This window comes from Opisthocomus hoazin, chromosome 5 (genome assembly GCF_030867145.1).
Source record: "Opisthocomus hoazin isolate bOpiHoa1 chromosome 5, bOpiHoa1.hap1, whole genome shotgun sequence".
NCBI lineage: Eukaryota > Metazoa > Chordata > Aves > Opisthocomiformes > Opisthocomidae > Opisthocomus > Opisthocomus hoazin.
In genome coordinates, this window is record NC_134418.1 from 14,949,372 (window position 1) to 14,963,340 (window position 13,969).

A 13,969-nucleotide genomic window follows, 5' to 3' on the forward strand; every position below is an offset into this window, starting at 1 on the left:
CACATTGTGGCCACACACATGCTATTGTATCCCATTAACGGCCAAAACAGGGCAGCTATGCCCAAGCTGCTCAGGGGGAATAGACTCCAGCCCCTGCTAACTCCCTGGGAACTATTAGGGAGAGTGGTAATTGATTCGTGCCAAAACCACGTCCTATCTGAAAATACAGCTCTGCTGCTGTGCCCGGGACTGTTCTGGCACAGTCTCACAGCTGGTACAGAAGCACCCTGCAGATGCTTGCCTGCTCCATGTGCAGGTTGGTACAGTGAGCTTCATGCTGTGAAAAACCTAAGTGTTAATTCCTATTTCTTGGTCATACGCTTTTACTCCTATGCTAATATGCACAAGTGTGTCAACACAGTGGTCTTGGTTCCCCGGATGACGTTTTCAGAATATGGTAATTTATCTGTGTTTACCAGTGTATGGGTGTCAGATACATTCTGAGCGTGTCTTCTAGAGAAAGTCTCTTGGAGACACACATATCTCTCAGTCGGGTTCCCAGAACGCAGGTAAGTTTAGTCTTAAGCTAGTTATCACCACAGGCAATGACAATTATGTACACTGATGGAATGAAGACAGCAGAGGTGTAGGAAGCCACAAATACGACAAATCACACCTGTTCTTAGTCATGGAAGCTAGCCTAACTTCGGTGGCACAAATGACCTTGAGGAGGTGCCTTCTGTCTTTCAGCTCCAGGCAAAGTTTGAATTATTAGCTTAGCCAACATGCTTAACATGTAGACACATGAGGACAGGTGAACTGAATTTTACTCTCCCAGCCTTCAATCTATCTATGCATTTGAAATAGATGGTTAAAACATATAAAATGACCCTAAAAGCCATAGGGCAAGCACTTAAGTGGTAGGTTACATACAACTCTAATAGACGCAGTTTGAGGAACTCAGCCTAGCAAAGCAATTAAGGATGTGCCTAGGTGCTTTTAAACTAACTTTACATGTTCTCTGCCAGATCACAGTCACAGTGATGCAAATATAATTATATAGTCTTGTGTCCAGTTGTGGGAGTGTGCAGGAAGTAACACAGCTGAGAGTCTCCCAAGTTTACTTCACAAAACCAAGCAGAACCTGACTAAGGGCAGTGCAGAGACCAAGTTCCTGCCCAACCCCATATGTCCAATGTTTTCCATTGCTAACACATGTATACTGTCAAAAAAAGAGGTTGATCACTTTTATTGCATGTTCTTACAACTTAAAATCATTTTAATATAACATTAGTAAATATTAATGTGTATGGTTTTTACATTTTTAAAATAGTCTTGAAAACTTACCAATATAGGGTTTTGTGCCAGCCATAGAAGAAGCTTTTTCTGAGCCTTTCACTATGGTTGCTATGTTAAAGTCAGTGATATGAACATGTCCTGTAATTACATAAAGTAGAAACAGAAGTTAAAATAGTACATAACACAAACATTCCTTCCTTTATTTAACACTTAAGTGATAATAGAAAGAAATTACATTGGAAAGATTCATAAAAATGCATAGAAACTTACTTTTAAATGTTGCTCATAACTAGAAAAATCATATTGGCAGTAAACTGATAGAATATTTTTCCTGTATGCTTGCATACACTGAACCTATTTTGCTGGTCACCCCTGAACCTTCTCCTGCCATGAATATTAAGAACAGTAACAGTCTTCTCAGAGCAGTAACATGCAGGAGCGGTGCTGAATTTTGTGAAGCTATGTGTGAAATCTGCCTCTCCTTATCTCCAACCAGTGCCACCCCTCGCAGGCTCAGGTACTCGTGACACCTGTCTGCTACCACATCCACTTCAGGTTACCATCAGCCTGGTTTTTCTGAGACCCCTCAGGGCAAAAAGGGAGCTGAGAAGAAAAAGGGTATTTTTGTCATATAATAACTATAAAATTAGATCCATGGAAGCAGAAGAGTGTATATGTAACATTAGCAGGTCCCAAATGATCACTCATTTGACAGCAGGTTGCAAGATGAAAGATAAATGACACAAGTCAGCCTGCAGACTTGCTGCCTGACCAGCCAGACAGCTGATTTACACTGAACTAATCAGACTGGATGGCCCAAACCTGCTGTCATTACTTTTTTCCTGGGGTGTTTTACAACAAGCATAGGTTAAATTGCTGCACCACAGGGAAGCAAGAGTTGTTAATCCTGGCTTGCTATAGGCAGGTGAACTGGATGCAAATCCATCCTGAAAATATATCTGCAGATTTTTAATTTGGTAAGTCTGCTGTTAGGTTTTGCATCTTCCACTTAAGGACTAGTTTTGTATTGTGGAAGGATGCAGATATTATGCTCCCTGTGATTACATCTGGCAATACCATTGTGGAGGACAGAGTACAGGGAAAGGTGCTCCCTTCCCTGGCTTAGCCTTGCACTCATATCACCATTAATACATCATGTGTTGAAGTAGACTCTTGAGTGACAGGTTCCTGTGATTTTTTTTTTATCAAGATCTCAACCTCATTCAGTCCACAGAATGGAGCAGGCTTTAGGCATGGTAGTTATTAAGCGAGGGCGGTTGTTATCATGTTTACTGCCAAAGATTAAAAGAGTGTGACAAATGACTGATGTTGAATGTTACCACCATGCCCGACTGAGGAACAGCAGTCTCAACAAAAGATTATGCTGCTCTGGCAGTCTAACCCAGATCCTGCTCAAAGTCCGCAGGAAATGTATCTGCAAACCTCAGAGAAGTCTGCAGCCATGCATGTGTGAACTGAAACTCTCAGACTCCCCTAATTTATCCAGATCTGAGCTGGTTTTCATGGAAAAAAGAAGGTAGCACATCCCACTGCCAAAATTTAAGCTGTCTCTCCAAATGGGAGACACAGTAGAAGTTTTTGATGAAGTGGTTTGCATGCTTTCTGCAGTTTGCTCTGAAAAACTGCATACATTTTTTTGATGCTTTCCTCCTAAAAGACACCCAGCCCAGGAAGACATCTGCACACAGCAGAGAAAAACTGTGAGCAGATGAAAGCCGTCACTTTACGAGAGGCGAGAGGTGTTAAGCTGCCATAAAAAGAATTAGTGTTCGCAGCCCAGCCTGCCATCAGATTTCACGATATGGTATTCCACCTTCCTGGTGGCCGGAGCGTAGCATATTTGCAGTTTATTTCAGCAATAATAAAACACCATGACAGAAAGGTTTCTTGAAAAAGATAATTGAACCACAAACAGCCACCTCATGGCAGTAGTTTTAAGCAATTCCTTGTGCGTCGTAGAATGAAAAGCTGCAAGGATCTTGGCAGACTAATACTTTCTTTTTTTTCACAGAAAAATGTAAAGTTCTGTCATTTAAATGACAGCATTGTAAGTGATGCTCCCTATTAGAGTGCCAGCATGATAGCCTGTTGCAAAACACCTATCGCGTAACATCCATTCAGACTGATCCAAATAGTTGATTTGCAATGAAAATTGCCTCTCCTGCAGTGCATTGCTTTCTCTCCATTTGATTAGATTTCTTTTCATTTAACAAAACCAAAATAGCGCGCGTGAAATGTTGTACACACTGGTTGACAGTTTTTGTTAAAAATGTCTTTCTGTAAGGTAAGGGATGGATTGGGAAGACGGGTTCTTCATAGCTCCTCTGCATCTTGCTGCTGATACAGCAGCAACAAACAGCTCCTGTACACGTAGCAGGGCACACCAGAGCCATGTCTGCACAGACGGAAAAACTCTACCTTTACTCTTCCCCATCACAGGGCCACCCCAGTGGCCATAGGCAGCCTTTGCCCGTTGGTTAGAGAGCTGCTAATTGGCTGTGGGGGGAAGGCAAGTTGTCCCGCAGGCAGGCAGGTGGCTGTGGTGCTGCAGGGGCTGCACACAGTGCTTGGTGGGAGCTGGGAGCACAGAGAGGGGCTGTGCCTGGGATGGAGTCAGAGCAGGGGTTAGAGGGGAATGAAACACAACCCTTTTGGCACTGGAGGAGGGCTGGGGGGATGTCGAGGCAGAGCTCTGCCTGCCTGCACACACCATTGAACTGTTTCAACTCTTCTAAGCCCAGTGACTTGAATTTTTCAGGTATTTTTAAAATTTTTCATTTCTGGTGGGAATATTTCAAGAGAGAGTTAGCCCTCAATCTTCTATAGGAGACTTTCTAAGCAGCCTCTAAGACATCTTTTTACTGCAACTGTTGTAAATAGGAAGAGGAAAGATAGCTATTGCTGCAGTAAAAATGTTGGGATACTGGCTATTTCATATTGTTTCCAAAATTCCAGTTCCTGGGGACTTATTCCCATCTGAGCTTCACATCCTGTGTTTGATCACCCTTTCTGGATATTACTGTGAATAACTAAATGTCAAAACTGAGCCTTGTACTTTGGCTCCCTTCTCAGGTACCAGGTATAATATCGAACTAAGCAGTATGTCAGTACCACTTGGGATTAGATTTTAAGAGCTCTGAAACAGAGTAGTACACAACAGATTCAACACTACTTAACTAAATTCAAGTATCAGGAGGAAAGAGCTCACTGCTTAATCTCAATGGCTGCACAACTCCGTATGGTAATAAGAAGATGGCAGAGAGAAGGGAAGAAAAGGCAAATGACCACTTTCCTCTGGCTCTCTGCAGAGTGGCTTTTTCAAATCATCCCAGGCTGCACAGATTTCATGGACACCAACACATACATTGCAAGCAGAAAGTATCTCAGTGGAAATCGTTTCAAAAGTTGCATTCCTCCAGTCAGCTTCCAGGTAAGGCTTTAACAGGGAAAATCTGCAAGTTAATACCCACAGCACAGTGTAGGACCTTGAGAAGCTTTATCCATATACTTCAGAAGGGTTGTGTGGCTTTTATGGCCTGAAATCCCAACACCTGAGGTAAACAGAAAATTATCTTTGTTTGGACTATTATTTACTTTTAGCTAAATGAGAAGAAATCATAAAGATGGTTAAAACAAGTCCTGAAAGGTGGCTGAGGCTGGCTGACTAACATTTAGCAGCAGAAAATGTACATGACTTCAACCCTCATTGAAATTCTCAGAGTCTGAAACCAAAGGGGTGAATGTGAGGGCAGAGAAAAGAAATACCAGACGAAAGCTAATGCCAGACTCAGCATGCATCAGAGCTGGTGGGAAATGCTCCACATTGTGGAGCAAACTCAGATCTGGTTGTCCTCAGAAGGTCAAACCCTATGAATAATCTGAAAAAGCATCTTTCTGGGTTCATCTGTACTATGTACAAGAGCGTAAGCTTGTATCTACATGAACGTGGCATAACTTGGCAGTCTGCCACTTATTATCAGGGAGCTTGTTAGAAACCGTATAGTACTGCGATAGCTGGGTTCAGGAAGGCTGTGCATTTCAAAAGGTTAGGCTCTTTAATGGCCATGGAGGCATGCAGAAGTTTCAAATCTATTTTCAAAGTGTAGATGAATTATTCTGAGAACACTGATCTTGTTAATCAACGTCAGAGGATTAAATGAGGTACAGTCCTTGAAAATTGTCAGTGGGTATGATGAGGACAAGCCCTTATGCAGTCACACCAGGTACATCCTTAGTGGAGATTTATGTTTCCCAGACATCATTATAGAGTAATAATGTCATCAGTTCTGTTGTTTGGAAATAAACATCAGAGTTCAAAATGCTGAATTTATGGGTGGGTTTTTTCGTCTTATTTTTGGTTTTAAGGTTAAGATTGCTCATTTTGTGCATTTTTCAAATTTTGCTGTTAGTTTTCAAGTAAGAGCTGAGATTTTTGTGTAATCAAGGAAATAGAGTTTTAAGGAAAACTTTGATGATCATAAAACAATATAATCACATATGAAGAGATATATATGAATGCCAGTTTGAATCTGCCTTGCTCTCTCATAAGAGAAATGATTACTATGTAGAACTATCACTAACACAGATGCAAAAATCCAATCTCTAAAACCCCTCAAAACTAATTAAACATAATGAGTCCTGTTAAGGCTAAGAGTGAAATATAAGTTCTCTGATTTCAATATGGAAAACCATTAGGAAGCCATTCCAAGACCAGAAGTAGGAGGCATTCAGTGCAATTAGCAGGTAGCACCTTCAAAACAAACAGATAGTGAGTCTTCACATAATTGGTGTTTAAGCTAAGGAATGCTTTGCCACAAGACATGAAGGATGCTCTAAGTTCCCTCTACTCAAGAAAGCACCAGAAAAGACCATGGAAAAGACCACTGAAAGTTGTTATATGGGTGGAAATCGTATCCAGCTCAGTGAATGCCTGAAGCCTGAGTATGTGGAGAAAGTACCAAGCAAACCTGCCTTGTTTTATATCCTGTTCTGTCGTTCACTTTTTGGAAACTCTTGGAGATAAGAAGCTTAATTCGATGGGTCTTTGATGCAGTATGTCTGCTTTTCTGCTCTGAAATGGAAAGCCTGCGTATCCATAACCCTATCTAAGGCAACAGAGAGAGGCAAAAGGAACAGAGCAGTGCCTTAAAAGAACAAATTAAAACAGCTGAGGCTGTTCAGCTGAGACAGAAAAGTGCTGAAGGACTTCCTGAATATTGCAAAGATTGTGATTGTAAGCTATTATTCACCAAATCCTGCAATTCTAGAAGTGGAGGATGTTTTTTTGAAAGAAGAATATTTCAAAACAGATAAAAGAAAATAGTTTTCTTTAATGAAGGATGATGAGCTTCTACAACTTGTTGCTCCAGGAGGTTGTAGAGGTCAATATCAGCAGCAGCTTCAAAGAGGCAGAAAAAAAAATCATTGACACAGGTTCATCCAGATTCTAAAGGGAATATACAGCGATACCCTAATACTCTAATACAAAAATTGTGGGTGATTAGGGAGCATTGAAGCATCAGATGACTAAAAGTGGCAAGGGGCACTCTCCTTGAATAGTGTCGTCTTTTGCCACTGGCTGTGACAGAACACCAGCCGAGGTCTTGGGTCTGACCCATCAGGGAGTTCTTCCTCGGTAAACCAGGCAGGGACCTTGCTGGGTCTTATGAAATGATATCCTGAAAAACTTGCCTGGGAGGAAATCAAATTCTTGCAAATTTCCTGTAGGCAGAGTGTAATAATGGAGTAGTCACTCTGCACAATGCAAAACACAAAGGCCAAAGCAGAGCCTCATAATTTCTGCACAACATCCACAAATGCTAATGTCAACAGTGCTACCAAATAGCTATAGAAATAATGTTATCATCTCTGAAAAAAGACAATGCACTTATCTGCATGCTACTGCTTGTATTTCTGCATTTTAGGCATTCCACATCTCCTTAGACATCATAGCTAGTAGATCATGGAAAGATTTAAAGACATCTTTAATTTCTTTGATATTTCAGAATAAAATACAACATGGACTAGGCTCGGCATCTTTCGGTTTTAAACACTGTCATTTCAGTTATATTGTTCTAAACCATTAAAATGAAAGGAATAGTACAGGAAACCCCAATAATGTTATTAAGAGAATTCCATAATTCTTTTCTCTGTACAAGACAATAATAATAGTTCTCCTGAACCACCCGGTAGTCCCTTCATCTATCCCTGGAATAATTCTGTTTCAGATGCATGTTAGCAGAACAGAGAACTACTACTTAATTTAGGGATTAGTGTTAGCTGTAAAAGGAAGAGCTTTCTGGGAAAGCTGAGAGGGAAATGTAACAAGAGAGCTTTATGGACAGCATTCACTTCCTTAGAGACGTCTGATTCAGGTTCAGAGAGCGAACCCTGAAAAAATCCCTGCTTTCTCTCCCCACGGGAGACTCCTCTATGGGATGGAGAATCTCTCCAGGAGACCCGGCCATCATTCTCTGGTAGAGGCTGAAAACTATTTTAAGAAGCTGATTACTCCATTCTAATGTAGCATTATGCTCCTCATGATCATCTAACATTAATTTCCACCAATGCATCGGAACCAGTTCTCAGCAGTGTTGAGATGTCGCTTTGCTGAAAAGTATACAGCAAAATTTAAGGTTCTTCTGCCAACATGATTTTTAATAAGTTGTCTATATTTTTGTGTTTTTTTTCTTTGTAAACTAGATTAATACTTTTTATGGGTTGAGAAAAATCTCCTGTTTTCACTATTTCTGTATTCCTGAGGTATGTTTCCTAAACCATACAGATAAATTTTAGTGAAACTGGTTTTAATGAGCAGAATTATCTATAATCTGTAATCTTGGTGCATATTATGAAAATCAGTCAGTTTAACTGCTTGAAGATGTAAGGCAATGTGAAAGGGATAACACTTCGCTTTGACTTCAGCCAAAATGGGTTTCTTCAGTGAAGTCAAAGAAATCTAACTCACTGAGACAAACTCTCAGTCCTCAATATTGTGCATATCCAATTCTATAATATGTTGTGTAAGCACAGTTTTTTTAATGAACTGTAAGAAAGACCTAGGGGTAAAGTCAAGTATATAGGAAACTGTCGTGCCATCATAGAGGCCACAGGTTAAATAAAGTTCCTTCCTGTGCACCTGGTCAGACCCATATTTGGTGAATTTGCTATGCTTCCTCTGCAGCCTAGCATGTTTATGGTGCACATATTTAACATATTTTTCTGTTAAGTGAAATCTGATGATTTCCTAAAAACAATGTTACTGTCTTGTGGCTCAATCAAAGCTTTTATGGAATTCAAGGCTAGCATTCATCTTGCAAAATGTACATCTATAAGGTGGAGATCTATATCTTTACTCAAAACTTCCTAGGTATCCATCATGAAAGACAAATAGACACTGGTGTATAGTGTGGACATCCAAAATAGATCAGGTGATCAAAAATATGTCTTTCAGTTATCTGTAAAGGAAGCCTGTGGTGACGAGTATGGTACAGACACCTGCCCTAATGATGTCACCCCATTTAGTGAGCTGAAGTGTGTGGACCCTTACCCATGTTGAAAGAATTACATCTCCCAAACATGTAACAGGTCTGTGAACCAAGAATCCATGAGCTAACTAATTCTGCTGACCAAGGTCTACCTGCAAGTCTGCAGAAGCATGGTTGTTTCACCACTTGTCTGCAGGTGTGCTATGAGGGAGCAGTATTCTGCTGCTTTGCAGAAAAGGGGCTATCCTTCCTAAAATTTCCAAGCTCTCTACAGATAATTTTGTTGCTTGAAAAGCTTAGAATGACCAAAAAAACTTCGTTTTGCAGCATATTGCTCACTTTGGTGTAGCTTCCTCACTGCAATACTTCATCTCCTATAGGAAAGCTGGCTGGTTTTGTGCAGTAATCGACCTTGACGAGGGAAAAGGAGAGATAAGGGCAATTGTACTTGAAAGGCTGTCAATCAGAGATTTAGCACACTCACAGTCATTTCATGTTGCCTTTGACATCTTTAATTCACCCAGAGCTTAAAGACAAGAGATTTCTATGTCAAGCTTATTTGCAGATATTAGTGTCTAGGGAACATTAACACTTATGGGTCTAAAACATTAAATTCCTGAAGTTCTAGATGGTTTTAAACTCCAACTTCATTTAACTTCGTTGGCTTCCATATTCCTAGGGACAAACTCCAGCTGTTTGCAATGTCATCTCTTTAATCAACTGTAACTGGTATACCAAGCAGCTCTGCAATGTATTTTGAAAGATAATGGTAATGTTGACATCATTTCAAGTTTATATTTTCTCAAAAATTAACTGCTGTTAATCAGTTTCTGAGATGAGCAAAGCACAACAAGACTTTTCCACAGTAGCAAACACACATCTCCTTCTTCCATTTAGTCTTCCTCCTGTATGTATTTCTGTTCTGACGGATGCAAGGTTAATCCCTGCTTTTACCTGGATTTCCTCATGTTGTTACTATGAATAATTGCAAAAAGATGCATGAGGTTTTAGCAAAATACTTCATGGACAGCTCATATGTGTAAAATTTAAGTTCCAAGAAATTAGCTGGGGTTTTTTTTTCGTACCACACCTTTTTTGTTTGAGATCATGGAATTTGTACTGAAAGTTCAAAGCTGATTACATTGTTTAGTATTTTTATGTTATTCAATCCAGAACTGCATGTAGAACCATAAAAATTCTGCATACTTAGAGTCAAATTTCCAATTTCTGTGTCTAAATCTAGGCAACTAAATTCAGATACCACAGGAGAAATAATTTGCTATAAATTTTCTTAGCTCTTCAGAAGTTCTAAAAGAGAAGATAAATTCTTGGTACTGTTCTACTGGTAGGCCCCTAAAATGGGATTATGGTGATTCACAGTTATCTTGTTAATAAAATATTATCTTCTTTTCGTCAGGTATCCCTAGTGATCTCAATAAATATTAAATTCCTTCTACTTCAAGCCTTGTAAATGTCAGATCGGCATATTTTTTTTTGCAATAGGAGGGGAAAGTACAAAATCCACAAGGTGGACAGAGGGACTTTGCAGATAAAGACCAGATTTAGGTAGGAATCCAATATCTGAGGCTGATTTACAAAGCATGTCATGAGCATGTCACTTAGATCTCAAGAATTAGAGATATCTGAGAGAAAGCAATCGATATTCACTTACCATGCTCATCCAGTAGTATGTTGTCAGGTTTGATGTCCCTGTAAAATAAGGAAAGGAATGCATTACATTTCATACCCAAAGAAAATCTGCAATTTTAAAGTTTTCCCCATCTGAATATGAGGGCCAAGTCACTTAAATCATTACAAATCCAGTAAAAACCATATCCTGCATAAAGGCAAAATTATTTTTATCTACGTCTTTTTACTGGCCTGAGAAAACATGCATGCTAAAGAGACTCTCTAGGTTCCCATTTCATGTGGGTTTGTTTTCATATGGTTAGCATTGACATGAATTTGGTTTTCAGCATTATGTACTTTATTCTTTGTAACAGCGGGAACAACAGGGAAGATTTGCATCTGGGAGGTACTTGATTGCCTCAGGGACTCCGCATTTGACAGACCCAAGAAAACATCTAATTCGTAACTTTGGTGATCTACACTTTCTGCCAGACCCTGCTAATCTGCCATATTTATGCTTAATTGGGTAAGTCTAGCAGCTCTCCTTTCAGCCCCTGAATCCGCACTTGGCTGTCTGTAGTGGCAGGTACCATGCTGGGGAAAGGAATGGTGATAACAGAGAGTGGAGATTCTGATGTGCTGAAGCATCAGCTCAACTCTGCTGTTCTTGGCACAAGGAAACAACATTGCCCTAGACAGCTGCAATTTCAGGATCATTTTCTGTTGACCTGCGTTCATGCTGCTGTCAGGAGGGATGGAACCAGATTTTCCCCACCACTGTCAAGTATTCCCACCCGCTTTCTTGGTCCAACATCTTTGCTCATGATGCAGACCTGTTCTGGGGTAAGCTCTTCTCTCCCCTTTGCCAGCCTGGCTCGGTCCCTGGTTTGGCTCACCCTGCGGCTTGGTGAGCGTGACGCGGCAGTGTTGTGTGGCACTGCCTTTTCAACAACAACCTGCACTTCAGGCAGTCTCAAAGCTGTGTTCTTGGTGTGGCATTGCCAGGGTGGGAGATGCATCGGTACACCTTGCACAAAATATTTGCCCCTTGGGCTGAATTTTCCACTAATCTCAAAAGAGAAGGCACAGAAAACTGTCAAAGTAAGCTGCCGAATGAGTCTGCAAATGAACTTCAAACACTTCCACCTGTGTAATTTCTTTTAGCTAAGAGATGACTTGATTATGCCAATTAATACATTTCCTAGGAAATCCTATCCTGACTGAAATACATACTAATACATACTTAGATTTTGCTAACAAGTTTTTTCGCATGTGCCCATAAATGGAAAAAAAGGAAAAAGTGAAATGTTGCAAAAGTAAAATGTGTTACACTAGAACACTTTTTTTAAAAATTTATTTTAATTAGAGAATGACTTCTAAAGTAAACATCACACAGGAATAAGATAGCAATAGCAATTATAATATGTATATTGCTTGCATGATATGAGCTCAGTCATCACCAAAACTCCACATCTTTATTGACAAAAAAAGGAAGCTTACACTTTAGAATTCTGAATTTCACACTTTCTAGCCCTTCCTAAGAAGCATATGAAATTGTGAAGTACACTAAGATTGTGTTTACAATTTGTGTAGCAGCAGCTGGGGAAACATAGGATAAAGAAGAATTTACTTTGAATCATTCCCTGTGCATTTGGAAATAATGTAGGATGTGTAAGTGTCTGTGTAAGGAAAAGGACCTCACTATGAATTACCATCTGGAATGGAAATTTAAAATTAAATCAATATTTCAGTGTGAAATACTGTATTTCTTTTGCACAACTTACAGGCTATCTATAATTGCCTGATTCAGCAGAAGTTTTAGTTGATGAAGAAGTTAAACAAGGCTGGGCCCAGTACTGACCCCTGGGGGACACCACTAGTTACCAGCCTCTAACTAGACTCAGCGCTGCTGATGACAACCCTCTGAGTTCTGCCATTCAGCCAGTTCTCAATCCACCTCACCGACCACTCATCCAGCCCACACTTCCTGAGCTTCCCTAGGAGGATGTTATGGGAGACTGTTTCGAAAGCCTTGCTGAAGTCGAGGTAGACAACATCCACTGCTCTCCCCTCATCTACCCAGCCACTTATGCCATTGTAGAAAGCTATCAGATTGGTCAGGCATGATTTCCCCTTGATGAATCCATGCTGACTACTCCTGATAACCTTCTTTTCCTCCACCTGCTTGTTGATGACCTCCAGGATAAACTGCTCCATCGCCTTTCCTGAGATGGAGGTGAGGCTGACCGGCCCGTAGTTCCCTGGGTCCTCCTTCTTGCCCTTTTTGAAGACTGGAGTGACATTGGCCTTTCTCCAGTCCTCGGGCACCTCTCCTGTCCTCCAGGACCTCTCAAAGATGATGGAGAGTGGCTCAGCAATGACATCCGCCAGCTCCCTCAGCACTCGTGGGTGCATTCCATCGGGGCCCATGGATCTGTGGGCGTCCAGATCGCTTAAGCGATCCCTTACACAGTCCTCCTTGACCAAGGGAAAGTCATCCTCTCTGTAGGTTTCCTCTCTTACCTCCAGGGCCTTGGATTCCTGAGGGCCTGCCTTGGCACTGAAGACTGAAGCAAAGAAGGCATTCAGTAGCTCTGCCTTCTCTGCATCCTCCGTCACCAGGACACCCGCCTCATTCAGCAGCGGCCCCACATTGTCCCTAGCCTTCCTTTTGCTGCTGATGTAGTTGAAGAAGCCCTTCTTGTTGTTTTTGACATCCCTTGCCAGCTTCAATTCCAGGTGGGCTTTGGCCTTCCTCGTCGCATCCCTGCACGCTCTGACCACATTCCTGTACTCTTCCCAAGTGGCCTGCCCCTCTTTCCACGTGTCATGGACCTTTCTCTTCCACCTGATCTCCTCTAGAAGCTCCTTGTTCAACCATGCAGGTCTCCTGCCTCCTTTGCTAAATTTCTTTCTCAGGGGGATGCACCGCTCCTGAGCATGGAGGAAGAGATATTTCAAGAGCAACCAGCACTCTTGGACCCCCCTGCCTTCGAGAGCCCTGGCCCATGGGATTCCTCCCAGTAGCTCCTTGAAGAGGGCAAAGTCAGCCCTCCTGAGGTCCAAGGTTTTGATCCTGCTTATCGCCCTGCTTCCTCCACGCAGGATCCTGAATTCGACCATTTCATGGTCACTGCAGCCGAGTCTACCTCCAACCTTCACATCCTCCACCAGCCCCTCCTTGTTTGTTAATACAAAGTCCAGCAGAGCGCCTTTCCTTGTTGGTTCCTCCACCACTTGCATCAGAAAGTTATCATCGATGCTCTGTAGGAACCTCCTGGATTGCGCCTGCCTAGCTGTATGGTCTTCCCAGCTGATGTCAGGGTGGTTGAAGTCCCCCATGAGAACCAGGACCTGTCATTGTGAGGCTGCTTGCAGCTGCCTGTAGAAGGCCTCATCAACTTCCTCCTCCTGGTCAGGTGGCCTGTAGTACACACCCACCGTAATGTCACCCTTATGAGCCTGTCCCTTAATTCTAACCCACAAGCTTTCAACTCGTTCCTCCTTTGCCCCCAGGCCAAGCTCAATGCATTCCAGTTACTTCCTCACATATAGAGCAACTCCACCACCTCTCCTTGTTGGTCTGTCTTTCC

The 13,969-nt window shown here is 41.6% G+C and overlaps 1 protein-coding gene across 2 annotated transcripts in view; it reads right to left on the minus strand.

The window, feature by feature from the left end:
* The window catches only part of STK32B (serine/threonine kinase 32B), a 186,113-nt gene that overhangs the window by 49,755 nt on the left and 122,389 nt on the right, over positions 1-13,969 (minus strand). For both annotated transcript variants that reach the window (XM_075422154.1, XM_075422155.1), the window contains exons 5-6: positions 10,420-10,457; positions 1,288-1,377 (exon numbers count right to left, since the gene is read on the minus strand). In XM_075422154.1, the coding sequence (XP_075278269.1) occupies positions 1,288-1,377; positions 10,420-10,457 (128 nt within the window). The remainder of the gene's footprint in view (positions 1-1,287; positions 1,378-10,419; positions 10,458-13,969) is intronic.